This window comes from Hibiscus syriacus, unplaced genomic scaffold (assembly GCF_006381635.1).
Source record: "Hibiscus syriacus cultivar Baekdansim isolate YM2019G1 unplaced genomic scaffold, ASM638163v2 tig00111272_pilon, whole genome shotgun sequence".
Lineage (NCBI taxonomy): Eukaryota > Viridiplantae > Streptophyta > Magnoliopsida > Malvales > Malvaceae > Hibiscus > Hibiscus syriacus.
In genome coordinates, this window is record NW_024063039.1 from 525,199 (window position 1) to 548,728 (window position 23,530).

Genomic DNA, 23,530 nt, shown 5'->3' on the forward strand with positions numbered 1-23,530 from the left:
ATAATTTAATACTAACATCTTTAAAAATAATTTATTACTTAATAATTTATTTTAATTACTAATGTTCTTTTAATAATTTTTTTTTTCAAAACAAATATTTAAATTATTATTTCATAATAAGTTTATGTGTGTATGTTAAAAAGTATTAATAATATATTTTTAATAAAATATTTTATATATAAAAATATTAACAATGAGTTATCTTAAAATATTTTTTATATTTTTATTACAATTTAAGTTGATATATTTTATATATTATACTATTAATAAGTGTAAATATAATTTAAATGCTATATTTTTGATTTATAACATAATATCTATAATATATATTATATTTTTCAAACTCACTTTTTAACAATAATCTAAACAATTAAATTTTAAATTATACTTTTATATAATATTTTTAAAAATTCGTTCTTATAATACTTTTAAAAATTATTTTTCTAAAACTGCACTAAACTGACCCTCGGTGAACTTGAGATTAATTTACCTCTTTCATAATTAAAAGTACAACAAGTTGGGTTAGTTTGTTAAAGAAATATAAAAAAAAAAATATGTGGTGGGGTTTTGGATAACGTTAATTTAACAAATCGATAAAAATCCAACATGGAGGCTGCTAGTGCTACAAATATCTGTCAACTCGATTCCACGTTGTCGGTTATATTATTAAAAAAGTCAATATTTTAAACGTGAAAAAAAGACCAGCCTTCAAAGGACAAACTAGTCGGTGGGATAAAGGATCAACTTTAATATTTGTTTGATTTGACCATCATTTTGCTTTGAAAATTTATTAATTTTCTATAACAAATTTGTTGAGCTTTGAAATGTCAGATTTGGGATGCTCATCTAAAAGAAACTTCCGTCTTTTCAGTCAATAATTCATCTCTTCCTTAGCACCACCAAGAAGACTTGGCCGAACAGCTCTTCTTTTATAAGTAATTAAAAAATCGATCAAACCCAAAAATATTTCAAAACATAGGGGGAGAACTGAAGAACACATATACACAGAAAAAGAAATGGGTTCTCAAAAGCAAGGGTTGATGTGGTTAACAGGGCTCTTGTTCCTGAATATCCTTGTGTTATCCTGTGCTGATGTCCAGTACTACGAATTCTTTGTAAGTGGTTTCTTGCGTCCTTCTTCTGTTGTGTTATTTACAAGTGTTGCAGAAGTTTGATTCTGGGTTGGTTTCTTCTCTCTGTCTAAATTAGTTGCAAGAATCCCAGATTACAAAGCTGTGTAGCACGAAGAACACCTTGACCCTAAATGGCAGCTTTCCAGGGCCTGAGATTCGGGCTCGTAGAGGGGACACAGTTTTTGTCAATGTCCACAATCAAGCAAACAGCTCTGTTTCCATCACTTGGTAAGATTATATTCAATCGTTTACACAGTTTCCGTCAGCTTTTAGGATTTTATGATGAAATGATGAATCAAATATGTGTGTTTTTGTAGGGAGGGCATTGAGGATTCAAACAATGGTTCAAATCAATTAATCCAGCCAGGCAGAAACTTCACTTACCAGATTGACTTAGACGACGAGATAGGGACTCTCTGGTGGCACGCTACCAGTGCATGGGCTAGCGCCACCGTCCACGGCGCCTTTGTGGTTTTGCCGGCAGCAAATGAAGACTACCCTTTCCCTACACCCGATTCCGATAAAACAATCATAATCGGTATATATATATAATTATAAATATATGTTTTGTTCATATATTTTGTAAGTTGAGCTTGTCTGAATCTGAACACGTTTCAGGAGAATGGTTCAGGCAAGAGCTAACGGAAGCCAATCAAACCATAGCTCCTGGCCAAGCCGATGCTTACACGATCGATGGCCATACTGGAGAAACAACTGGATGCAGCAGCAACGGTACGTGTATGCACTATATATCGTTTTACCCTTTTCGTGCATCAACTTCTCTTGTAATAATCCGACAATATTGATAATTGTTTTTTGAATGTTGCAGATACAACGTTCGAGTATGAAGTAGATTACCAGAGTCTTTACATTGTCCGCATAATAAATGCTGTAAACGAAACAATGGAGTTCGGTGTCGCATCCCACAGCCTCACCATTATTGGACAAAGAGGGGCATACAGCAGACGTTCCTTTACAAATTCGCTAACCCTGGCCCCGCACCAAGTGACTGATGTCTTGATGTGTGCGGACCAAAATCTGGGCCATTATTACATCACTGCTCGTCCTGCCTCCGACGCCAATCGATCTACCGCTGGAATTCTACGATATGCCACCACTAGTCTTTGATTTTAGTTATACGGTTTCCGATGCTTAGGGTTTGATTAATATGGTTGATGTTAAAATAAGCGATGAACGTGTGGAATTAAGTTTTGTTTTTAATTATAATATGCTCTATATTCCTTGAGACATAAAAATTGTCCTATTTGTGTTGATATATTGTTGTTATAAATGGTTTTATTGCAAAACAAAACAAGATTTATGGGATAGTTTATTTTAAGATTTAATTAAATCGAGTTATCCTTCAAGTCTAATAAAAAATATCTTAATATATAATTTTTCAAAAGTTTATGAATCAGATCTACTCATCCTCTCAGTTTGTACCCAAAAAAAATATTCATTCTCTCAGTTCAAGAAGAGATTTAAAGTATTGTTTTAAAAGAAAGGCTTAATACATTTTATGTGTTTAAAGATTTTTTTATTAAAAAAAAATGGCTGTCCCTTTTTTCCATATATATATATATATGGGGTAAGGGGGAGGTAAGATAGTAGGCTACCCCAACACCAGGTTGAGAGCAGCTTCCGTAAGAGACCTCCGAATTATGAAATGCCCTCCGTGGGACTCGATCCCACGACCTCAAGGTTAAGAACCTTGTGCTCTACCAACTGAGCTGGATGGTCATTAAATTTGACTGTTTTCTGACCCATGTTACACATAAAATTTAAAAAAAAAATTATTTAATTTTATTATTATTATAATTTAAAAAACCTAAAAAAACCTCAAAATTTCACTGTCGTGACCATCATCGTTGACACCATCAAAATTGTCTCGCTGCCTTATCAAAACTCGGTCTCTCACCCGCCGTGAAATTGCTTCAATCATCGTGAAAAGCACTGTAAAGGGTGTTAGTTGTCTAAGTTTTCATTCGTTGTTTTCCGATGATTCTGATGTCTACATTTAATCGTACGTTACACAACCACTACCATTGAGTTCCTCACCCTGCTCCGAACAAAATTCAACCGGTGGTGACCCTTAGTCATCATCAAAGATGGGGGATGGGAGGGAGAGGGATGACGTGGGGGAATTTGATTATTTTTTTCTAAAAATGATATTTTTTATTATTAAAAAATAAAAGAATCAAAAAAATATAATAATATGTACCTAAAAGTGTAATGGAGAAAACATTACACACTTATTTTTAACGAAATTTTTTAAAACACCAAAAATCAATTTGAAGTATAGTAAAACAAACACATACTTAAAAATGATAAAAAATTCTCATTTGCAATATTTCCAAAATAATTCCTTCAAAAGGACAGGTAATAACTGTATTTAAAGGCTGCAGATAGAAGAAATTAAGAAGGAAAACACATAAATACAACAAAACAGAAGGCACCAAGAAGACAAGCTGGTAGCTGAAACTTTTCATTGATTATTCAATTTTCCGAAAACATCGGCTCTTTACATTTCTCACTTGACCATACAAATTTATGAACATAATAAGATGAATGGTAGCTTAAACTATCCCCAGAAATTTGCTAAAAATTGCATGAAACTGGGGTTAGATGACACCCACACCCATATATATACACATCAATCTTAAACTGGCTATAAGAATGAAGATTGGTTTAAAGGAAAATGAACAAAGAATACAACAACTATGCAGAAATACCATTTAGGGAATTGGGTTGGAAAATGCATCATCTCTAGTATCACAGAGCTGACAGGGTCATTGGATCCCTGTGAGCACCAATGATCAGGGACACTCAGGAAGTAAGTGGACATGAACTTTCTGAATCCTTTCTTATATTCCCTAGGAGAAATCACTGTGGGCAATAGATTCTTAGGGACAACCAATGAAGACTTGACCCATGTATCCAGTTGTTAGTCCCATATATACTGCCTTAGTTAATTAATTATCCCACATACCAGCTCCTGCCCCTGAATATCCACCCCAACAAGTAGAGAATAATCCATCACGTTGATCGACTGCAAATGAAAACACAAGAACACAAGTCAGTCAATACCTCATTCTAGATTAATGAGATGCAACCTACAGAGGATTTATATATATGCGTGTGTATATGGTGGTCAGAGTAAGGAACAAGTTGAAAAGAGAGAAGTTTAAAGCTCGCATTGAGGAAAGTTGTGTCATTCCATACAGCCCGTAGCAAGAGACGCTTGGCTTGATTACTAACATGCAACGGAGAGGAATTCATGTCGTTGACAAAGTTTTGACCCAAAAGAAAGTCTCCAGATCCCTCGGCGGCTGAACTGAATCGACCATCTAAGGCCCCTTTAAGATAATACAGACGAGTAAGATTTCTTCCAAAGGCAAGATTCTCCATCACCATAAGATCATGTCTCGACAACTCTTTCCCTGTTTTAGGCTGTCTTACTATCACCTGCAAAATGTTCAAATGTTCACGAAAATGAGCAAAGAATAAAAGTGATTTCATGTTTTGAAAATTATAAAAGAAAATTAAAGGAAACCTGATAAATCCCAAGAACTTTAGCAAGGCAAGTTTGGCTTCCAGAATCGAATGATTGTTTCATGTACTTGAAATAATGTACAGCAAACTTCTCAAATGACTCGTACTCCGTTTTGTTGATTTCCTTTATGATAAACCTGTCATCAAGTGTTTTAGCGAAAATGGACTTGTTCTTCCCTCCTTTGGCTTCCCAATTTTTGCAACGGCTAAGAGAAGCAATATAATCAAGCTCCTACGGCAGCACCGCTCTCAAAGATCACGGAACTGGTTAGCATATAAACAAAATAGCGAGTATTTACCCTTCCCAAGTGTTCCCGAAACCCCTAGAGAAACCTCTATGTTATGAGCATTAGGAGGAACTAGAGAATCCAACAAGTTTAACCCATTAAAGTTGGAGAAGCACGACTCTTCTGAAGAAATGCTCAGACTATAGGCAGAATCTGAATCAGAGGAACCAGTGGACGGCCAATGCAGGGATGTTATAGTAGGAGCTCTACTTAGGCTACGTAAACTGGATAGTAGTGAACATGGAGATCCACCACTCCTGCTTGAATCAACTATAGAATCATTGTAGTTAAGGTCTGTAGAAATTGGGATTGTTCTATCCACTTGTAAATTACCTGACATAGGTGCATCCTCTGCTTGATGATTTTCATCACCAAAATTTGGACAAACAGAAATATTAGGTTCCACAATGGACTCTGGCTTGGATGATTCCGTGGGGCACGCACAATCCGCTGTTGGCTTTTCATTGTTTTCAAATGGAACGGCCATGTACGCTGTCACATCCTTCGGATTTTTTAACAGGAATGTCTGAAGATAATTCATCATCTGAAAATTCATTTATTTCAATAAATGAATCTGAATAGGCTTTCAGATTACCAGTATTTTCAGATGCTTTATCATCATCCACGGGTTTATTTTCTCCATCACTGTCCTCTCCATCATCACTACTTGTATGCAACTTCAGTTGCTCTGACACCGCTTTGTTGTTGGCACCAATGACTACTACTGTAGGATCAGGCAATAGCAGAGAATGCAGGTGTCGATACCAAATGAATGATTCCAGAAGAAGGTTCCACCTTACTCTGTTCAAGCTGAGTTTGAGAGAACCCAAGTTTACACTCCCATTATTTGCAACAGCATTCTGAATGCTTAGCTGCAATTTTTCCAATGATACATATGAATTAGAGGCACATTAGCTCAACCAAATATTGCAGCCAAAAAAAATATCAATTAAAGTAGTGATTTCAATTTTGAACTACATGGCAGAGCAACAATTTGTTTGTTGATTAGATATCATGTATATTGAAAATTATAGTACAATCAAGTTTCACTGGTGATAACAATCAGTTGAAACAGGGAAACAAACAAAAGCACACACTCATAATAAAGATGACAGTATCTCACACAGTACCGAAGAGGATAAATAGTTGCTTGAAGCCAATTGATGAATAAAAAGTGAAACCAAGAGCACCCAATAACATATCAGAAACAAGAGAAACTAACCTCAAATTCAGAAACTTCCAGCTTCAGCATCTCTTCAACATCAGAGAATACTTTTAAGGAACCTTTAAGGTTTAAAATTGAGCCCTCAAACTAAGACCTTATGTGATCCAAAAAGGTCGCAACCTCTCCAAGTATTAGCTTTCTTTTTGTGCAAACCTAAAGAAAATATCAACACCAATTCAAACATATTAACATGCATCAGTGTTAGTGAGAGGACATGGGGGATATGTATTTTGCCACAGAATAAATATGTCAGAAATCAAATCACAGTGAGAACGGAATCTACACATACATTTTCAAATTCTTCCTTTAGCCAATCTGGTCTAATTGACCTGCTAAACTCTAGTCGTTGTGGAGGCATGGACACAATATGTGGTAACTGTAGAAATAACTAAACATTGCAACCATAGGGCCTAACCTGCAGTTCCATTAACATAACAAGAAATCTAAGAGTAACAAGTCTCTGAGCATAAGAAACTATAAACCTTCCAAACTCCTAGCTAATGGGTATTGCCACAAACATTTAAAAATCACAAGCTGTTACTATAAAACGTAAAACGCCCAAGTCTAAAACAGAAAGGACAAAGTTTCCTGTTTCTATAATACATTTAAAAGTAATTTATTATTGTTAAATGGAAATGGAAGGAGTAATCCATACCCAAAGAAATATAGGAAGTCCTTATGGAGAGAATGGCCACAGCTGGATAATCCGTAGGATGAATAGTGTTCGGAAAAACTAAACTCCGAGAACTTTCCAAATGAGAGACCACGTGCAGTGGTTGAAATTAAAACTCTTTTAGTAGATTTTGGCATTCCAATCCCGGTTTGGCACTTGCCACTTTTCCCCCTGGTTCCCCAGGTAAATGCTTAAGAAGCCGTTTAACTTCTATTGTCATCTGCTTATTATGATGTGCATAATAGTAGAAGTGAGCTTCTGGGAGTTCACCACATATAGTACATTGCCTTCTCAGCAAAAGGCAAAAACAGTGGGACTGGAAAACTCAACAGTACCACGACTCGTCAAGAACCACATACTGGAGAAACTGCACAAGTTATCATGTAAAAAAAAGAAGAAAACTCTGGAAAAGAAATCCGAGAGACCTGATTGAGTAAATTATCTCGAAGGAACTTCCCAAGAGGAACATCAAAATTCTTGTAGAACACTATATGGCTAAAACGGCTTTGCTCACACATATCCCCCTTTAAAACATTTCGGCTAGACATAAGAACCAAAATACTTTGTGAATCCAACATTGTGTTGATGTTCTCCTTATTTTGCATTTTATCTTCATTATTATCACCATTAGCGTTCAAGTCAAGTAGGGCTTCAGAGGAAACCGGAAAAGATTGAGGCTGTCCATCATCAAGGGATTTCTCTTCATCATGACCACATCTAGATTCCAAATCATATTGCTCCAAGACCTCTGAACTTTTCATTGTGGGAACTGCTTCTGTGACTTCTGTCTCCCCCTCATTTAATCCAAAATACGTTGACAATGACCGGTAAGGATCAGTGGATGTAAGAGGAAAATTGTTTCCAATTACTTTCTTCAGAGAGGCGGAAATAGATGACAACCCAGAGAAAATGGTTGGATTATACGGGTCCAAAGATAAAGCAGAATTATCCTCTAATCCTGAATTCGCAATTTGATCATCATTTACATGGTAACCTTCTTCATGAAATCCATTGGAGATGGGAATGTCAATTTCATTTGAACCAGTTTCAGCAGTAGAGTCATTGAGACAAGTAGCACTCGTGTTACAAATCTCCAATGTATAGGATTCCTGATTTGTTGGCAACACATCTGCTATTCCAGTTAAAGGAATTGTAGAGAACACTGCCTTCCGATCAATAAGGAAGGAAGTTTCAAGAATTAAATGATGCGCCATGACAACAGCATACTGAACAACACACTTAATCTTTTTCAGTTCTTCAGAATGACTTCCTTTCAGCAAAATCTGCAACATCACGATAGCAAGTTAACAAGGAAGTACACAGACAGGAACATGCCATAGTTATACCAGAAACAAAAAATGAAGAAGCTTATTATCCAGCAGATAGCATCAGATCAAACATCTTAGGACCACAGATCAACCATGAGTTAATTTTGAGAAATAGCAGAATAAGAATTGAAAATGTGTAAATTACCATGAACTTCATTTTTAAAATGTATTTGAGTTAAAATGCATAGGAGAAAATCAAATTAATGTAACATACAACAAATTAGCTGAATGTATGTACCTAATTTAATTTGTAGGTGAAGGCCTTGTCCTATTCCATGAATGTCAGAACTAGTAAAAATACTGTAAAACGTCTAAAGCCCTCCTATTTAGAAGTTTTACGATAAAAAGAAATAAAGAATAAGCTACGTTCCAAAACTTCTTACCTCCCTTAGCAATCGAGACACCATCCCACAAGAGAAGGAAAGACCTCACATCGGAAGGGCAGACAAAATGAAAATTCCAGTTCGCAAACCACAGCTGCCAAACTACTCATACCCATCAATTTGAGATAGGAGAAACGACCGTATCCCATTTTAAAAATGTTTATATCATAATATTTGATTAAATTATAAGTCATGTCTTATAAAATCTTAAAATTTATAAATTATACATAAATTCATAATGATCGAAAATTTATAGGGTGAGTAGTTAGTGGACAAGTTAATGCGGAGCGGGTAAGGTCTTAAACCCATCACCTACCTACCACCCACGACGAATATGACCTTTTACGTCCACACCTACTCATTACCCATTAAATTTATAAACATCCCTACCCAATTAAAACGAGTAAGGTACGAAATTCACTAAATAATATTAGGCTGTCATCAGTTATACCTGGCTGATAATGAAATAAGCAACGGGTTCACGTTTTTAAATCCACCATCTCTCATGTGCTTTGTTCAACTATTCACTTTGTTTATATTGTGGATATTTAAATTTGAAATTTACTATTTTCTTTATCTTTATTGATGTTAAACCCATTCATCTTTATGTCAAATTTTAAACGAGTTGAAGACTGTAAGAGAATGTATTTACCTCGCTTTAATTTATTTTTAAAAAATATAGAACACATAATTTTATTATAAAAAGTATATTATAATGAATAACATCTCTAAATAAAATAAAATAAAACATTGTATCGCTTGAATTATATATTAAAATCCAATCATTTATATTGATACAAAATGAAGTAATATCAACAATTAGGATTTATTCAATTATTTTATACGTTTAAAACGAAATATATAAGTCAATTAACAATAATTTTAGGATTTTGGACCAAATGTTAACTTTTAAAACATACAATAATGACTATAATATTCAATTTTATAATAGATGAATTAAAATAAATTTTAAAATTAGTAAAAGGACTAAAATATTTTTTATAGTAGAGGAATTAAAATAAACTTTTAGATATAATATATAGACTTCTAATATACTTAATCAAAATGCATAATACTAACTTTTTCAAATAATGATTTTAATGACGTAATATAATAGTAATCATCATTTATGACACGTTATAAGGTAATTCAATCTTCATGTGGTAGTTCATATTTTTTAAAACAATATTATTAGCAGAGGACATGACTATCATGTATCAATAATTTGAAGATTAAATTGAAATGTCAAAAGATTTGAGGATTAATTCAAAATAATAATCATAATTTGAAGTTAAAATTAAAATATTAAAAAATATGAGAAAATTTTAAATTTTAAAATTAATTTAAAATAAAAAGTATAATTTAAAGGAGTATGGTGCAATTAACTAAAACTATGCCCTTTATTAAATTGAAATGTCAAAAGATTTGAGGTTTAATTCAAAATAAAAATCATAATTTGAAGTTAAAATTAAAATATTAAAAAATATGAGAAAATTTTAAATTTTAAAATTAATTTAAAATAAAGAGTATAATTTAAAGGAGTAGGGTGCAATTAACTAAAACTATTCCCTTTATTAGTCTTTCCATTACCTTTGTTGTACGTAACCATCCAAAGGAAGGCAGCCAATTTTTCACGCTACTATAATTTCAAACAATCACGATGGGAATTTATTTATATAATTTATTTTGTTATTTTAACTTTTTATAAATGACAAAAGAAAGTTAAATACATACAGATTTTTTTAAAAGAAATTAGATTATTTATAAAATTTAATAAAGTATTGTATAATACAAAATTAATAAAAAGTAAATTATTATCCAAAAAATAATTAATATTAATTAAACAGTAAAACATTATTTATAAATTATTTTTTCACTAAATCAAATAATAACTCAAATTTTATTTATATTTTCACCGACTTAAAAACATTAAAATATTATTTATAAAAGACGGTAAGGGGGAAACGGTTCATCCATTGCTCTCTTCTTCCACCTGTTTTCCTGTATTTATTTTCCTCCTCTGAAATTAATATTATTTGAAGATTAAAAAATAAATAAAATTGTTAATCTCTCTCAAATCTGGTACAGGAGAGAAGCAATTTTTGCAAAATCTAATCAAAGATCTCCGATTTTTCTATCATTATGGCAATGAAGATTTGGTTCAACAAAAGGATCGTGGATCCTCTTCTCCAGATCCTCCGCAAGTAAGCTGCAGCTCCAAATTTCATTCACATATTTTATCAATAAATCTGATTAGTTTCCTCTTACAGGGGAGCAGAACCCAGGCAGTTGGCATTCTCTGCAGCTCTGGGAATTACTTTGGGAATTTTCCCAATATGCGGTGATGTTTCCTTTTCTTTTCTTTTTTGTTATTTCTTTGCTTTTCTTTTGATTGGTTTATAATATAATCTGGAGAAAAATGAAAATTACTCCAGGGGTTACAGTTTTGCTTTGTGGGATGGCAATAGCGTTGTTGGGATCTCATTGCCACTCTCCAACTGTCATGCTTACTAACTTCTTGGCTACTCCGATCGAGTTGAGGTGATTTCTTTTTTTTTTTCCATCCCATCTTTTTAGCCTTTTGCCCTCCTTTTCGGAGTGCTAATTGACCTTCATTTCACTTCTTTTATCCGTGGTTGGATCTACCTTGTCGTCTAGTCTGGTGGTGCCCTTCCTTCGCTTTGGTGAAATTTTATCGGGTGGACCTCATTTCCCCTTAACTTCTGATGCTTTGAAGAAAGTTTTGTCTGGACAAGCTTCGAGTGAGCTCCTCTTTAGTATTGCCCGTGCTGTAAGTATTCATTTTCTGCTCCTAGCTTGTTCATCTTGTTTTTTGATCATATGCTTGTTCCTCCTTGCACTTTATTTGATTTCATCTTATAGATTTGGTTTTCATATTATGGTGGATAGATATGCCAATCTTGATAGGATTGAATTATTAAACTGTTAATTGAATCAAATTGAGCTTAGAAGCTTGAAATTTCGGTGATAGGAGGATTTCCCCAGGAACCCTACTTTATTCTGATGGTGTTTGGGTGATAGCAGCAATCATGAATTAGTGTTAATCGATTAGTCATCTGAATTTATTTTTTTGCTCAACTTTACCTTAACATTTTAATGTCTTCATCTAGATATGCTTGTATTTTCAACAATTAGGCAAGGAGGTGTGCATGTCTATGTGAATAATGGATCATAGTTCATGTTCCAACGTGTCATCAATCTCATAAAGATGATACTAATATTGTTATGTAGATATATTAATAAATAATGCAAAGGTTTATCCTATGGGGACAAGTTGTACAAGAAAAAAGTGAAAACTTTATGATTTGAAAGTCTAGAGAGAGAAAGAGAGGAAACTTTGAAGAAAGGCTGAAATCTGAATCTATTAGATACAGATTGTAAAGTATCTTGTCGTTTAGATTCTTTAGAACATTATTTTAAGTTTGTGCTTAAGCGTTTTCCCATTTTTTAGAAAGAATGTTTATTCATTTCCTTCTACATACTCTGCATTAAACACAGATGTAATTCTCCAAGGTATTCTATCATTGCCGCCATATCTCTTATCTCCACGGTGACATCAGCTTTAATGCTGAAGAGTCCAAAAAGTATGAGCCTGTAGACAACTTATCCGATAGTATAATTCATTCCCCCATTCCCATTTACTGTAGTTTTAAACAATCTGCTCTGTTCTTCAACTTGACATTAGTATAGTTTGAAGTGGAAAGGGCCCCTTTTTATCCTGTACGCTTAAGGTGATGGAATTTTATCAAAAGATGGCATTTGGGACTTTATGTAATTGTTCATTATTTGAGACTTGTCTTATCAATATGGAATTAAATTTGAAAAATAATCTTATGGAAATTGCTGCAGTTGTTGGGATGGCTTGTTGCGGCACCCATTATTTTGGCCATGCTCTACATGATATTTTTGCCAATTTTCAAGGTTGTCGTCCCCAAGTTCAGGAGCGTCCCTTCAAGCCCAAGGAAACAACATCATTCACTTCCTGAAGTTGGGCTCAAGGTGAGGCAGTTTTGATTGTTGTTTGTAACTTTGTATATTTCTCTCACTTAATATATCGACTGAAACTGCAAGTACACATGTTTCTAACTTGATAATACTTTGTTGTATATAAGTGATTTCTGGAAGCTTAATCCATGGATAAAGAATTTATGGAGCTTACTGTTTTGCGTATTGTCCGTGAGCTTGCATGCATCCGAATGTGCATATTACTTTAGGAAAACTAATGGTTGAGCAATTTATTTCAATGGTGTGTTTTTCATGAACAAGATTTTAAGGCTTGTTTATGAAATGAATTAAACTCAAACATAGTATGTCCGTAAATATGTTTGTTTAGTTTTTAGGATCGAAACAGTTAGTTTTATTAAAACTCAAAACAAATTAAGAAGTAAATGAACATTGACTAGAGGGTTAGTTTCTTCAAGCATGGTTCATTTACAGGCCTGCTTCTCTCCGAGTAAAACCAATTGCTGAAATTTAGTTCAATCATCAAGAAAGACAAAAAGACATTCAACACATTAAAAGAAAACTGCCAAAAGAAAGTGTTGACAGTTATCTTTCTTCGTTTTAGACTTGTAGTATTGTATCTTAATTGGAGTATAATTTAACAAAAAAAGTAAACACTTCTTGATTAATGGATAACGATGGGACAGGTTGGAGGTTGGTTGTTGATAATGATTTTAATATTTGAACTAAAATAAAATGTAAAGGGATTCCAACAGGAGAATTTAGTCATAAGTGAAGACAAAGCATGGATTAATAATCATTCAAAGGTAAGGGTTAAATGTTTCGTTTCACATGAACCCGTTTCTTTTCGTTTCTGCTACATTTCACCCCATTGGTCCATTAACCCCTTCTTTCATTGCCTTTTTTCCTCTTCACATAATAACCACAAGCACTCTTGTTCAATTGCATGGGGCTCACACGTGTTTCCTCACTCCCTACCCAAAGAACAATAATTAATTAAACGGTTGTTCAATTGCATTTTAAAAATCTTCCTACTACTACATAAGTATAGAGATGTAGTGAGACAGAGAAAAGTTACTATTCCTGTTATACAAACAATGAAGACTCAGCCTGCACATTTCATCTTATTATGCCTCTTCACAGCAGCTTTCTATCTACTTTCTTTGTCTTCGATGTTGCTTACAGGAAGGAGATCACTAGAGATGTCATGGCCTCATCACATCTATCCCAAACCAAAGGTAACATAATAAGATGATGAAGACTCAGCCTGCACTATGCAGGTGGTACTTGATGAATCAATATGGGAAGAGAATATGGATCATGATGATGATGATCAGACTATTAATTACCACATAGATTACCATGAGGTCGCTACTCATCCAACTCCAACCCCCAAACATCCTATGCCATAGAATTTTTTTTTACCGAATTTATACCGTAATTTCTCATGTAAACATTGCAATGAAACTCAGAAATGTAACAAGATTTAGAATTTGAATTCTAATATTGTGAATGAAACAAATTGAATTGAGAAAATCGTCCAATATGCAGATGCAATCATACGGTTTTCGTGATAACACTCCGTTCATATACCGCTTTCTAACCTCCTTATACTTTTCATGCAATATCTTATAGTTTGCAGTAACATCGTCGTACGATACCTCAGTGCAGAACTTCAATTCGATATCCACGAACACACTTTCCGTCATCCCTTTGTGTTCGACATATAAAGAAAATATATCCTTTATCCCTGTCGATCCCAGTCATGTCCTTGGATGTTTTCCCTTTCTCGAATCAGTAAAAATCTTCCAGTGCTTCATCGGGATCAATAGGCAAGCAGGAACTTAGATCTTGAAGGACAGAAGAGTGAACAGAAGCAGGGAATGAATCTTTAAAACAAAGAGATAGCATTGAGGATGTGAATATTTCATCCACCTCCAATGAAGCACTGGAGGATCTCCTTAAAAAGGTATGACCTCCCACTGGCTTGATAGAAATGTTTGAAATCATCCTCACTAAACCAAAATATTCTTTTTTCTACATTATCATTGTACATAAGGGCTGCTAATTGATCGACATTAATGGAAAGCTTAAAATTGCTTTCAGTCGGATCACTGATGGTATTATGGTAGTAATGCTGAAATATCAGTTCATCCCTTGACCAGCTCCCAAGATATCACCCTTTAACATTTTTTGTGAGCTCCTCTCCATACTTCTTTCAAACAGGTAGACAAACATTCGGATAGTGCCCACCCTGAGATTTTATTTGTGCACATAAGATTATAATTAAAGGCCGACTAAAGATTTTATATTGTTAATACATGTGTCTACGCTCAAGAATATTTCCGTATTTGCCACTGGATCATTTTCCGTGCTTAAAGAAGATGAGCATTAATGATCTCTGAACCTCAAGGAAAGGAAACCTGGCAACGATTAAGTACCTCGATATAATTTTTAAGCAAACCTTCGAGCAATATATGTGAATATATAATGCCTAGCTATGACAACATTTTTCAGGGGAAAAACAAAGCAACAAATTAGTGATTTGGGTCTTCTTCTAACATATTGATAAAACGTGCCACTCGAAACATGAATATAAAAGCCATAAGGATTTTGGGAAAAGAAAGTTAATTTGCTTTGCAATAATTGTACTCTGCGAGAAATGAAAGAAACCAAGCCCAAACAATGTATGTCCAAATTTTATTCATTTCATGTTTTGATCACTCCAATCTTACATTTCATACGAAATATAAAAACGCTTAGCTTTTCATTGTCTTCCAAGACAACTAGAGCATAAATCCAAGAGGGCATTTCGAGGAGTGTGTATCATAGAAATCAAAGCCTTAAGCGAGAGTCGGAAACGACAGGGCGAATCATTCGTCTGAAACGACAGGAGAGATGCGTCCCCAACAAACTGTGCGGTGAGGGGAGAAGGAGAAGGCAGAGGAGGGAATACGAGGGGCTTCGTGAGGTTGGATTGGTTGAGAAAAGAATGTGGTCGGGCAATTCCTCACCACTGTATAGATATTAGACTTCGTATTACAGCGAGAGAGAACGGTGGCCACTAAAAGAGGGAAGATATTATTTTTCCAACTCCAGTACTCTATAGCATTGTATAGTGTACAGTGTGCTACAGGATTGCTCTTTTTGGCAGGTTTCTGAATCCTCTCGAGAGGCCTAGGTGTGGTCGAGGTTGTTGCAGCTGCAGACTAACGCTGCATCGGTCTTAAGCCTCCTGGTTGATGCTTCAACTTCGATTTCCATCATTTAGAATTTGGATGACGGTTTTGTACAGGCTGCCAACGAGAAGTCAATTATTTTCTTTTGGGTTTAATATAGGGGAATTGTGTGTTGTGCTTGAATGAGTTAGAGACTTGTGATCATTTTTAATGCGCTTATTTTAGATATATTTGGAAATGGGCTTTGCATGTTTGTGGTCTATCAAGACCGGTTTTGTGTTGGGATCAGGAATGTCAATGGCAAATCGTTGCTTTCGGTGGTTTTCCGTTTGGCTTGGAATGGTTGTGTTGCCCTGACTTGGAAGGAAAGGAACATATAAACTTTTTCAGGGTGTGCAATGGCTTGGGGTTGATCTGGGTGCCTGCCTGAGGGATGTTGTTCGTTGGAAGCTGAACAGATTGCACAGGATTAATGGTTGGCAGTTGGGCAGGGAGTGTAGTGTGTAGAATGGGGGTTAAACTCGAGGTGTTTTGGGGTCTCTTTATTTGTACAGGGGTAGTATAATATGCACATGGTTATTTGCTTTCTTTTGGATATAAAATTCTGCATTTATCAAAAAAAAAAGATCAGGGATCAACTAATTATCATTGCCCAATTACAGCTAGACTTACAGTTCAAATATCATTTCGCACTACAATTTCTTATAATGAAAGATGAATTTCTGGAACATGTAAATAAGTGAGAGCAGTAGGAAATATCAAAAGAGCTATCTTTCTGCTGGAAATTCAAGTTCAGGCAAGACAACCCTGAAAACTGCATAGTGATGGTTTAAGCTTTTCTCACCCTGTAGCCTATGAACGCTTCCCAATGCCCCAGCTTCAGGATTCGGTAACACATAAAATAAGCGCCTAATTCTCTGATGAACAAGAGCCATAGCACACCTTCAAAACGCAAAATCAAATGTATCAGATCACATTAAAGGTAAGCAAAAATCTTTTCTTTCTTCATTTTACAATCTTTACAGCTCAAATTAAAAGTATAGTCATAGCCGCCAATTGGCAATGCACCAATGAAGCCTTTAACCAAAGAGGCTCAAGAGGAACATTTCTTTCTTAACTTAGGTACCATCTTCATCACAATGACTATTTTGACCTACAGTACTCGGACTTCTGTGTGTTCCAATTAACGGTATGTGCCAGACATGATGTATGTTTTACTAAGTTTTTCCATTATTTGGAAAGTCCTTGAAAGGTCATATTCCCATAGCCATGTCCAAAATTGTGTCAGAAACAGGTGCTGAATATGGATACTTAAAAAATGAAGAGTCAGAGCAACATAAATTTCAAATACTAAAGACTAGTATTTGGTAGAGATTCATGAAAATATGATATCTAAAATTCAGAAGACACAATATACGGAAGGTAGTTCTCAGTGCTTAACCAACAAGCATGCTGGTTTTGTATTGCTGTACTTTTAGGTTGTTTGGATGCCTTTCTTTCTGTAGTTGTTGGTTGCTGCTCAGTTCCACTGCTCAGGTGCACTCCTTTTCCTCCATTTAGGATTAGGGAGGTTTTTTAATGAGACCTTGGGTAGTGTGATGTTTTCTTCTATTTAATAAAGTGGTTTTATTTTCAAAAAAAAAAAACATGCCCTCGATGAGAAAAACAGCTCGAAATATAAACAAAAGCAAATCCCTGATCAAAACTGTTGTGCTTTTAACCAGAGACATGCAAGCAAAACCCATCAATAGAAATTTACAAGGTTTGGCATTTGAAATTAAATATTCCTAATCTCATCCTCAAACTAGATTAAATTATCTACATCCAATATATTCAATCTACAAGTTTTCTTTTTTGTCTTCAGCAAATGTAAAGAGGAAAAGAGATGAGTTTTGCTAACTTACATTGTGCAAGGCTCCCAGACAAGATAGATGTCATAGCCGGTACACAGATAAGGCCTGGCTAAGGAGTCTGAACTTTTGGTATTCGCATCCTGCTCCCCACCATTTTTTACCTAAAATAGGATTGTTAGACATGCCTTCGAATTTGCCTTGTTCCGTGCAGATTTTATTTCACATAGTATTCTAATGAAAAATAGTAAAAATAAACCTTTCAAGAAAACAAATAACACATTTGACAATTTGCTATCACTCATCAAGAAGTTATTATTTAGAAAAACCCTATTGGTATAATATTTGTTAAAACCTAATGAATACTGCACATCTGCAATAAGACATACAGCTATCCAGTTATCTGTCTTCTAAAGTGGCACACATATAACGTTGGCAATCAGCATCATTTTAAATATACAAGAAAAGAAGAAAAAACGCAACATATTTTCTGCGTACCAACAAAGAGATGCTTCCAGTAGAATTTTGAAACAAAACTGGGAAGATATGCCCCCACCTTAATCTCTGTTATATGGATCACCAGAACAGATATTCAATAGAAACAGAAGAAAGTTAACTCACATTTTCAAGGGTCACCCTTTGTCTCTTTTCTGGAGAACCTGAGGGAGAAGAATGAGTAGAATCAACTTCATACAACTTTTCACTGTGCCCAGAACAAGGGAACAGATGTCGGTCCCTGGCAGCAGAAGCTTCAATAGCAACAATGGCAGCATGTCGTAATGGGTGACAATAACAAGGACTTGTATCCAATGATTGTTGTGAAAACTGCCAAGGGTTTAAACAAGAAACTGTGGTGTCACATTTTTGGAGATTGTCAGATAAGCCATTTGAAAGCAAAGTTGTATCTCTTGCTATCCTGTTAGCATCAGCACCAGAAGTGAATCCTTCTGACTGTTTGAAGTGGCAGGTTTTTGTCTTTGCTTCGTTTGTTCCCATATGCCAAGAGCAGACATCATCACATGCACTTGCAATTATCTGCCCAGCTAATGGATCCACTATCAAAGCAGCACTGAAACTCTGCAGAAATATGCAGAATTAGGCAAGAATAAAATAATATCCACAACCTAAGGAAACTAAAGGATGGAACACCACCGAAAATGGATTTTAAGACATACTTAACTTCATTGAAAACTAAGGAAAAGTGACTGATTTCTAAATGAACTAATTAATTCAGGTTGCACTATATGTCTGTTTATATTAGGGAAGATCTCATACGCATGGATTACTTTGCAACATCTGTTACAAGTGATCACTGACAATCTGAACAACAGACTTGAGATAAGAGGTTCAAGGTTTACATAGAATTTATCTTCCTCTGTTCTTTCAACTTTCTGTCACTTTTAGTATTGGTATGACATTGCTAAGACTGCAATCAACCATGTGAACATATTAATATTTGAAAATTGATAAATCCATATGACAGAGCAGGAACTAAAAGAACTTTTACAAAAGCTATATCTCTAACGTAATTCCATAAGAAGAATTACACAATTCATTAGTTATTACATGCATCACATCTCTTTTCTGATGAACTCTTAGGTTTTAGCAGAACAGCATATCATAAAAGGAGGTTCAACAAAAGCAAAAGCAAAACAAATATTACTTAAAGATATATAAAACTAAGTATAAAAATAGTAGTTTCCATAAACTCCTATCAAAGGCTGAACACTTGGTCCTTTTTTCCATGATCCTTCTGCAACATAAAGCATTACAGAGATTATTCTAGCACATTGTTGCTTAGGGTGCAAGGCAAATTCTAGATGCTAGAACCTTTAGATTGCTCAAGATGCAAGGCACAAGAAAATGCACACACATGAGCGAGGTAAGGGCAATATCTCTGAGAGTATAACAATAGTACCCCCTATAAAGTCTTATGATCCTATCAAAGGCAGAACACTAGGTCCTTTTTCCTTGATCCTTCTGCAACATAAAGCATTATAGAGATTATTCTAGCACTTTCTTATTAGGGTGCAAGGCAAATTATAGGCACTAGAACCTTTATATTGCTTGAGGCACAAGGCACGAGAAAAGGCACTCGCATGAGCAAGGTAAGGCACAATATCTATGAGTGTGTATCTTTATATCTGTTTGTATATAAAATAAGCTTCATAAATATAATCATGCGGATAAACTACTTTTTCTTTTGTCGGTCAATGTGTTTGATTTCTTTATAATCATATATCTTCTCTAAGTCCACTTCAACACTTCTATAACACAATCATAGGATCCAAATACCATTAACCTACTAGAAATTACTATATATCAATCCTTATACTATAAATTTTTTTTTTGATAAGAAAGGGAGGCCTCGTTAAAAACCCCTTTCTTAACCGTCAAAACACTTAGGTATCTTGACGGACATTGGAAGGAGGAAAAGAGTGCCTCAAAATTTTATTACCAACCAAGAAAAAACAGTACAAAATGACCATTACAACAACAACACCTTACAGCAGAAATAAACCTCCTAGAAAAACCAAAAAAAACACAAGCTATTTAGACGGTGTATAGATTCTGCTACTGTAAATGGACTGGAGTTGATGCATTCCAAGTATCTCATACATATCCTTAAAACATAAAACCAGTGCATAAGAAAAATAATTAAATAATTACCAAATGATCACCAGATTTCGCCAACTCTATCGTGGACTTCATAAAACTGAAAACTGATTTAGAATCCTCTTCATTAAACCCTGTAATGCCATGAATATTGCTGCAAATGGAACAAAAGGGAGAAAAAGCAAGCATAAGGAACATAATACAGATAGTGCCAGCTGCAAGAGAAATATAAATGAAAGACAAATAACTTCAGCACCACCAATAACTATACTAAGCATTTCAGAATCCAAACACAATTTACAACTCTAAAGTCCCACCAAAATGGTAATGGACAATATGCCATTCAAAAATTTTCCCATGAAACCGAAGCCAGTCTTTACATAGTGATTATAATCCACTAGTCTCCTCCAAATCAGTTGGTAGAACGCAAGGCTCTTAACCTTGTGGTCATGGGATCGAGTCCCACGGTGGGCAATTCATAATTGCTAGAGGTCTTCCACGGAAGTTGCTCTCAACCTAGCGTTGGGGGCAGCCTACTACCCTACCTCCCCCTTACCCCATTACATATGGAAATAGGGTCAGCTAATTTTTTTATACCTCTTTGTTTGAATAAATACATGAACATCATTTGCCATCCTATTGTATTTGTTCTCTCGTGCAAAGAATTTTCATGAATCAATAAAACAAATAAGAAAATACAAAAAAAAATAGAATATTGCTTCACACTATCAAAGAACATATTTTTTTCAGTACTTAATGAAATTGTTGTATGTCGCAACATTTATATCTCCAGGGAGTTCCTCTAAGTAATAATTTCTATTTTTCTTTTCTAGATTGAACACCTTTCTAGAGCTTCTCATTAAAACTTAATACAATGTTTCAATCTTAATAGTGGAATTAATTAGTCTATCCAAAACGTCAAAGCAAACATTTGGACTATGTCAGCTTCAGGGACAAATGCATCCTATAACTAAAAGACTTGAACCCAAAAACTCTAGACCTCAATTTTGCAACAGGTCCCTAAATGATTAAATATTTTTAAATTGGACATCATGCACCTCCTCACAGTTCATACCCTTTCAAAATAATGACCATCAGTTGCATACCCTTTCTCAGCATCATATCAATGTTTTATAGAATTTATAGCCAATGGCTACTGATTCTAACTCAAAAAAATGTAAACCAAAGATGTAGAGCTTACTAGGTTGGTGGATGATATGACGTTGGCCATAATTTGCACTGTTCTTCCCACTCCTTCTTTGATAATGCAACATGTTTGCAAACCTAAAAGTCATTTAGGTACATGTAAAACAAAATCTAAGTTGATGTAGATCCAAAAAGCCATGCTTCAAATATAAATATTTTAAACGAATATGTCGTGGAAAAGACCAAATTGTTCAAATAAAACTTCCAACTTCCATGACTTCAATTATATGAAAATTTTTACATAAGAATGAGAAAAATAAAAGAGTAGACATATCAAATAACATAAATGAACACAATGTAGCAACGGAAAAGGTAATAACAGCATACAGTGACAAAGTGTGCGGAAACACATATAGAGAGAGGCACACACATGTACCAAAAAACAGAACAAAAGGGTACAAATTGTGTCCTAAGAATTGAGACATCAACCACTTCATAGATAGCACCGAAAGGGAAACAAAAAAGCCATAAAATGAGAAAGTTAAGACTTTTCAATCAATTGTTGATATTTCACACCTCTGTTACGCATAAAGGAATAGAAATAAGCCATGGCTATAATTTGTTGTTATGCACAAAGTTTAATACTCTTTTTTTGTATTAAATGGCCCACTAGTAGGAAATAAAATGGGTTTTAGATCAAACAATGTTACAATGTGATAAACAAAAGAAGAAAACCCACTTCGGTAATAAAAGGAGTCAAGTTGTAGGAATTGACAACATCTTCCACATCCGATGGCATAGGATTGGATTGTGTTTCATTTTCAGAAGCCAAACATAATATGACAAACAACTCTGGTTTTCCTGTCACATAAGGCAATTGTCACAAACATTCATTATGAGCATTTGAATGAAGGCTTGTAGTATTGGAAATGAAAGAAAGGAGAAATTTTCAAAGTACAATTATGTAAGAACAGATATTAACCCCCTTGGATTTGCTTTTTGTGAATCCTCTTCAAATGCTGGAGATTTTGAAGCGGTGCAATCTGATTAAGTCGCCTATCATTCCCATTCCGTCCGATTCCATTCAAGAAAATTACTATCAGTATTGCTTATAAAATCCATTCCACCATCATCATAACACCAACAACAATAAGAGAAGTGGTAAATTATTACCTTATAACAGTATTGGCATGTTTAGGTTCAATTAAGGAAGCATAAACTTTTTCTGTATAATGCATTCGTCAGTTAAAGAATCAGAAAAAGAAAAGGAAAAGGAAAAGAAAAACAGGGAAATGAAAATTGATGAACTCACTGGTCGGTTGGCTGGTGGGGGAAACAGGTGGGTTGGGTGGAATATGGATGATTTGTTGCAGCTGCTTGTTCATTGTCGAGGAACTAAGATAGGCTTCTCCAACAGAACGGTTGCTTCCCAGCACAGGCAGCACAGCACCAAGTTTGTGTTGTGCTGCCCAAAATCCCTAAAAGTACTGAAATAAAATAATACTTGCTGTATTCAGCAGAAATAATAAAATAAATATGCTGCACAAAATAAAATAATACTTGCTTCTAAACAAATTCTCCTCCTTAACAAAGTAAACAGAGAGGGAGTATAGAAGAGACGGCATAACAATCAGTAGATCGAAAAACAGAAAACTAAATGTAGTAGAGTGACGCAGATGCAGAGACAAGATAACCGGAATTCCCATGACTCAAGTACAAATCAATCTTCAAGTTTAGGATTTCAAAGTTACCTTATTTAATCTCCTAATCTGTCGAAAACTTGAAGGCAAGAAGAGAATTGGGTCAGGGACCGGAGGAGGAGGGGGAGAGGTTTGTTTGGCGGCGGGAACGTCCGAAGAGAGTCGAGAGTGAGTTAAGATTTTAAGGGGAATTTCGAAAACCATTTCATATACTACATTCTAGAGTCGCCCACCGTCCGATTGAATTGAATTGAATTGATTACAAACTTTCAATCTAAACTCTTAAATCATTTGCTTCTTTCTCTTCAAACTGACTTGGGTATAAAATTATTTATTTGAATTTTTTTTTTAAAAAATAAACCGTTTAAATTAAAATTTAGTGATAATCTGACTTTTGATTTTCAAAAGAAATGAACGGAAGAGCTTAAAAACGATATGTTAATATAAATGACAAAAAAAGATAAATTTATTTTA

At 34.7% G+C, this 23,530-nt stretch overlaps 3 protein-coding genes and 1 pseudogene across 4 annotated transcripts in view; 2 read left to right on the forward strand and 2 right to left on the reverse strand.

The window, feature by feature from the left end:
• The window catches only part of LOC120157463 (tRNA-specific adenosine deaminase TAD3-like), a 36,351-nt gene extending 13,107 nt beyond the window's left edge, over window positions 1-23,244 (reverse strand). Inside the window, exons 1-10 of the mRNA XM_039168569.1 lie at window positions 23,108-23,244; window positions 22,669-22,843; window positions 22,530-22,581; window positions 22,339-22,412; window positions 22,096-22,217; window positions 21,412-21,494; window positions 20,265-20,364; window positions 18,216-18,671; window positions 17,649-17,758; window positions 16,492-16,686 (exon numbers count right to left, since the gene is read on the reverse strand). Of these exons, the coding sequence (XP_039024500.1) occupies window positions 16,512-16,686; window positions 17,649-17,758; window positions 18,216-18,671; window positions 20,265-20,364; window positions 21,412-21,494; window positions 22,096-22,217; window positions 22,339-22,412; window positions 22,530-22,581; window positions 22,669-22,741 (1,245 nt within the window). The 5' untranslated portion in view covers window positions 22,742-22,843; window positions 23,108-23,244 and the 3' untranslated portion in view covers window positions 16,492-16,511. The remainder of the gene's footprint in view (window positions 1-16,491; window positions 16,687-17,648; window positions 17,759-18,215; window positions 18,672-20,264; window positions 20,365-21,411; window positions 21,495-22,095; window positions 22,218-22,338; window positions 22,413-22,529; window positions 22,582-22,668; window positions 22,844-23,107) is intronic.
• LOC120157464 (laccase-12-like) lies at window positions 823-2,381 on the forward strand. The gene is made up of 5 exons (XM_039168570.1): window positions 823-1,115; window positions 1,210-1,361; window positions 1,451-1,671; window positions 1,752-1,865; window positions 1,963-2,381. Exons 1-5 carry the CDS (start codon window positions 1,017-1,019, stop codon window positions 2,259-2,261), a joined length of 885 nt encoding a protein of 294 aa, XP_039024501.1. The 5' UTR covers window positions 823-1,016; the 3' UTR covers window positions 2,262-2,381.
• LOC120157452 lies at window positions 3,594-8,162 on the reverse strand (annotated as a pseudogene).
• On the forward strand, window positions 10,569-14,028 carry LOC120157466. Of its 2 annotated transcripts, none has more exons than XM_039168573.1 (6): window positions 10,569-10,584; window positions 10,670-10,785; window positions 10,852-10,922; window positions 11,017-11,122; window positions 11,240-11,372; window positions 12,452-12,752. In XM_039168573.1, the coding sequence occupies exons 2-6, from the start codon at window positions 10,724-10,726 to the stop codon at window positions 12,614-12,616; spliced, it is 537 nt and encodes a 178-aa protein (XP_039024504.1). In that variant the 5' UTR covers window positions 10,569-10,584; window positions 10,670-10,723; the 3' UTR covers window positions 12,617-12,752. The 2 variants fall into 2 exon arrangements, with proteins under 2 accessions (XP_039024504.1, XP_039024505.1); XM_039168574.1 differs by lacking the exon at window positions 10,569-10,584 and adding an exon at window positions 13,751-14,028 and having other exon boundaries at window positions 10,585-10,785; window positions 12,452-12,601.
• Window positions 23,245-23,530: the final 286 nt, after the last annotated feature.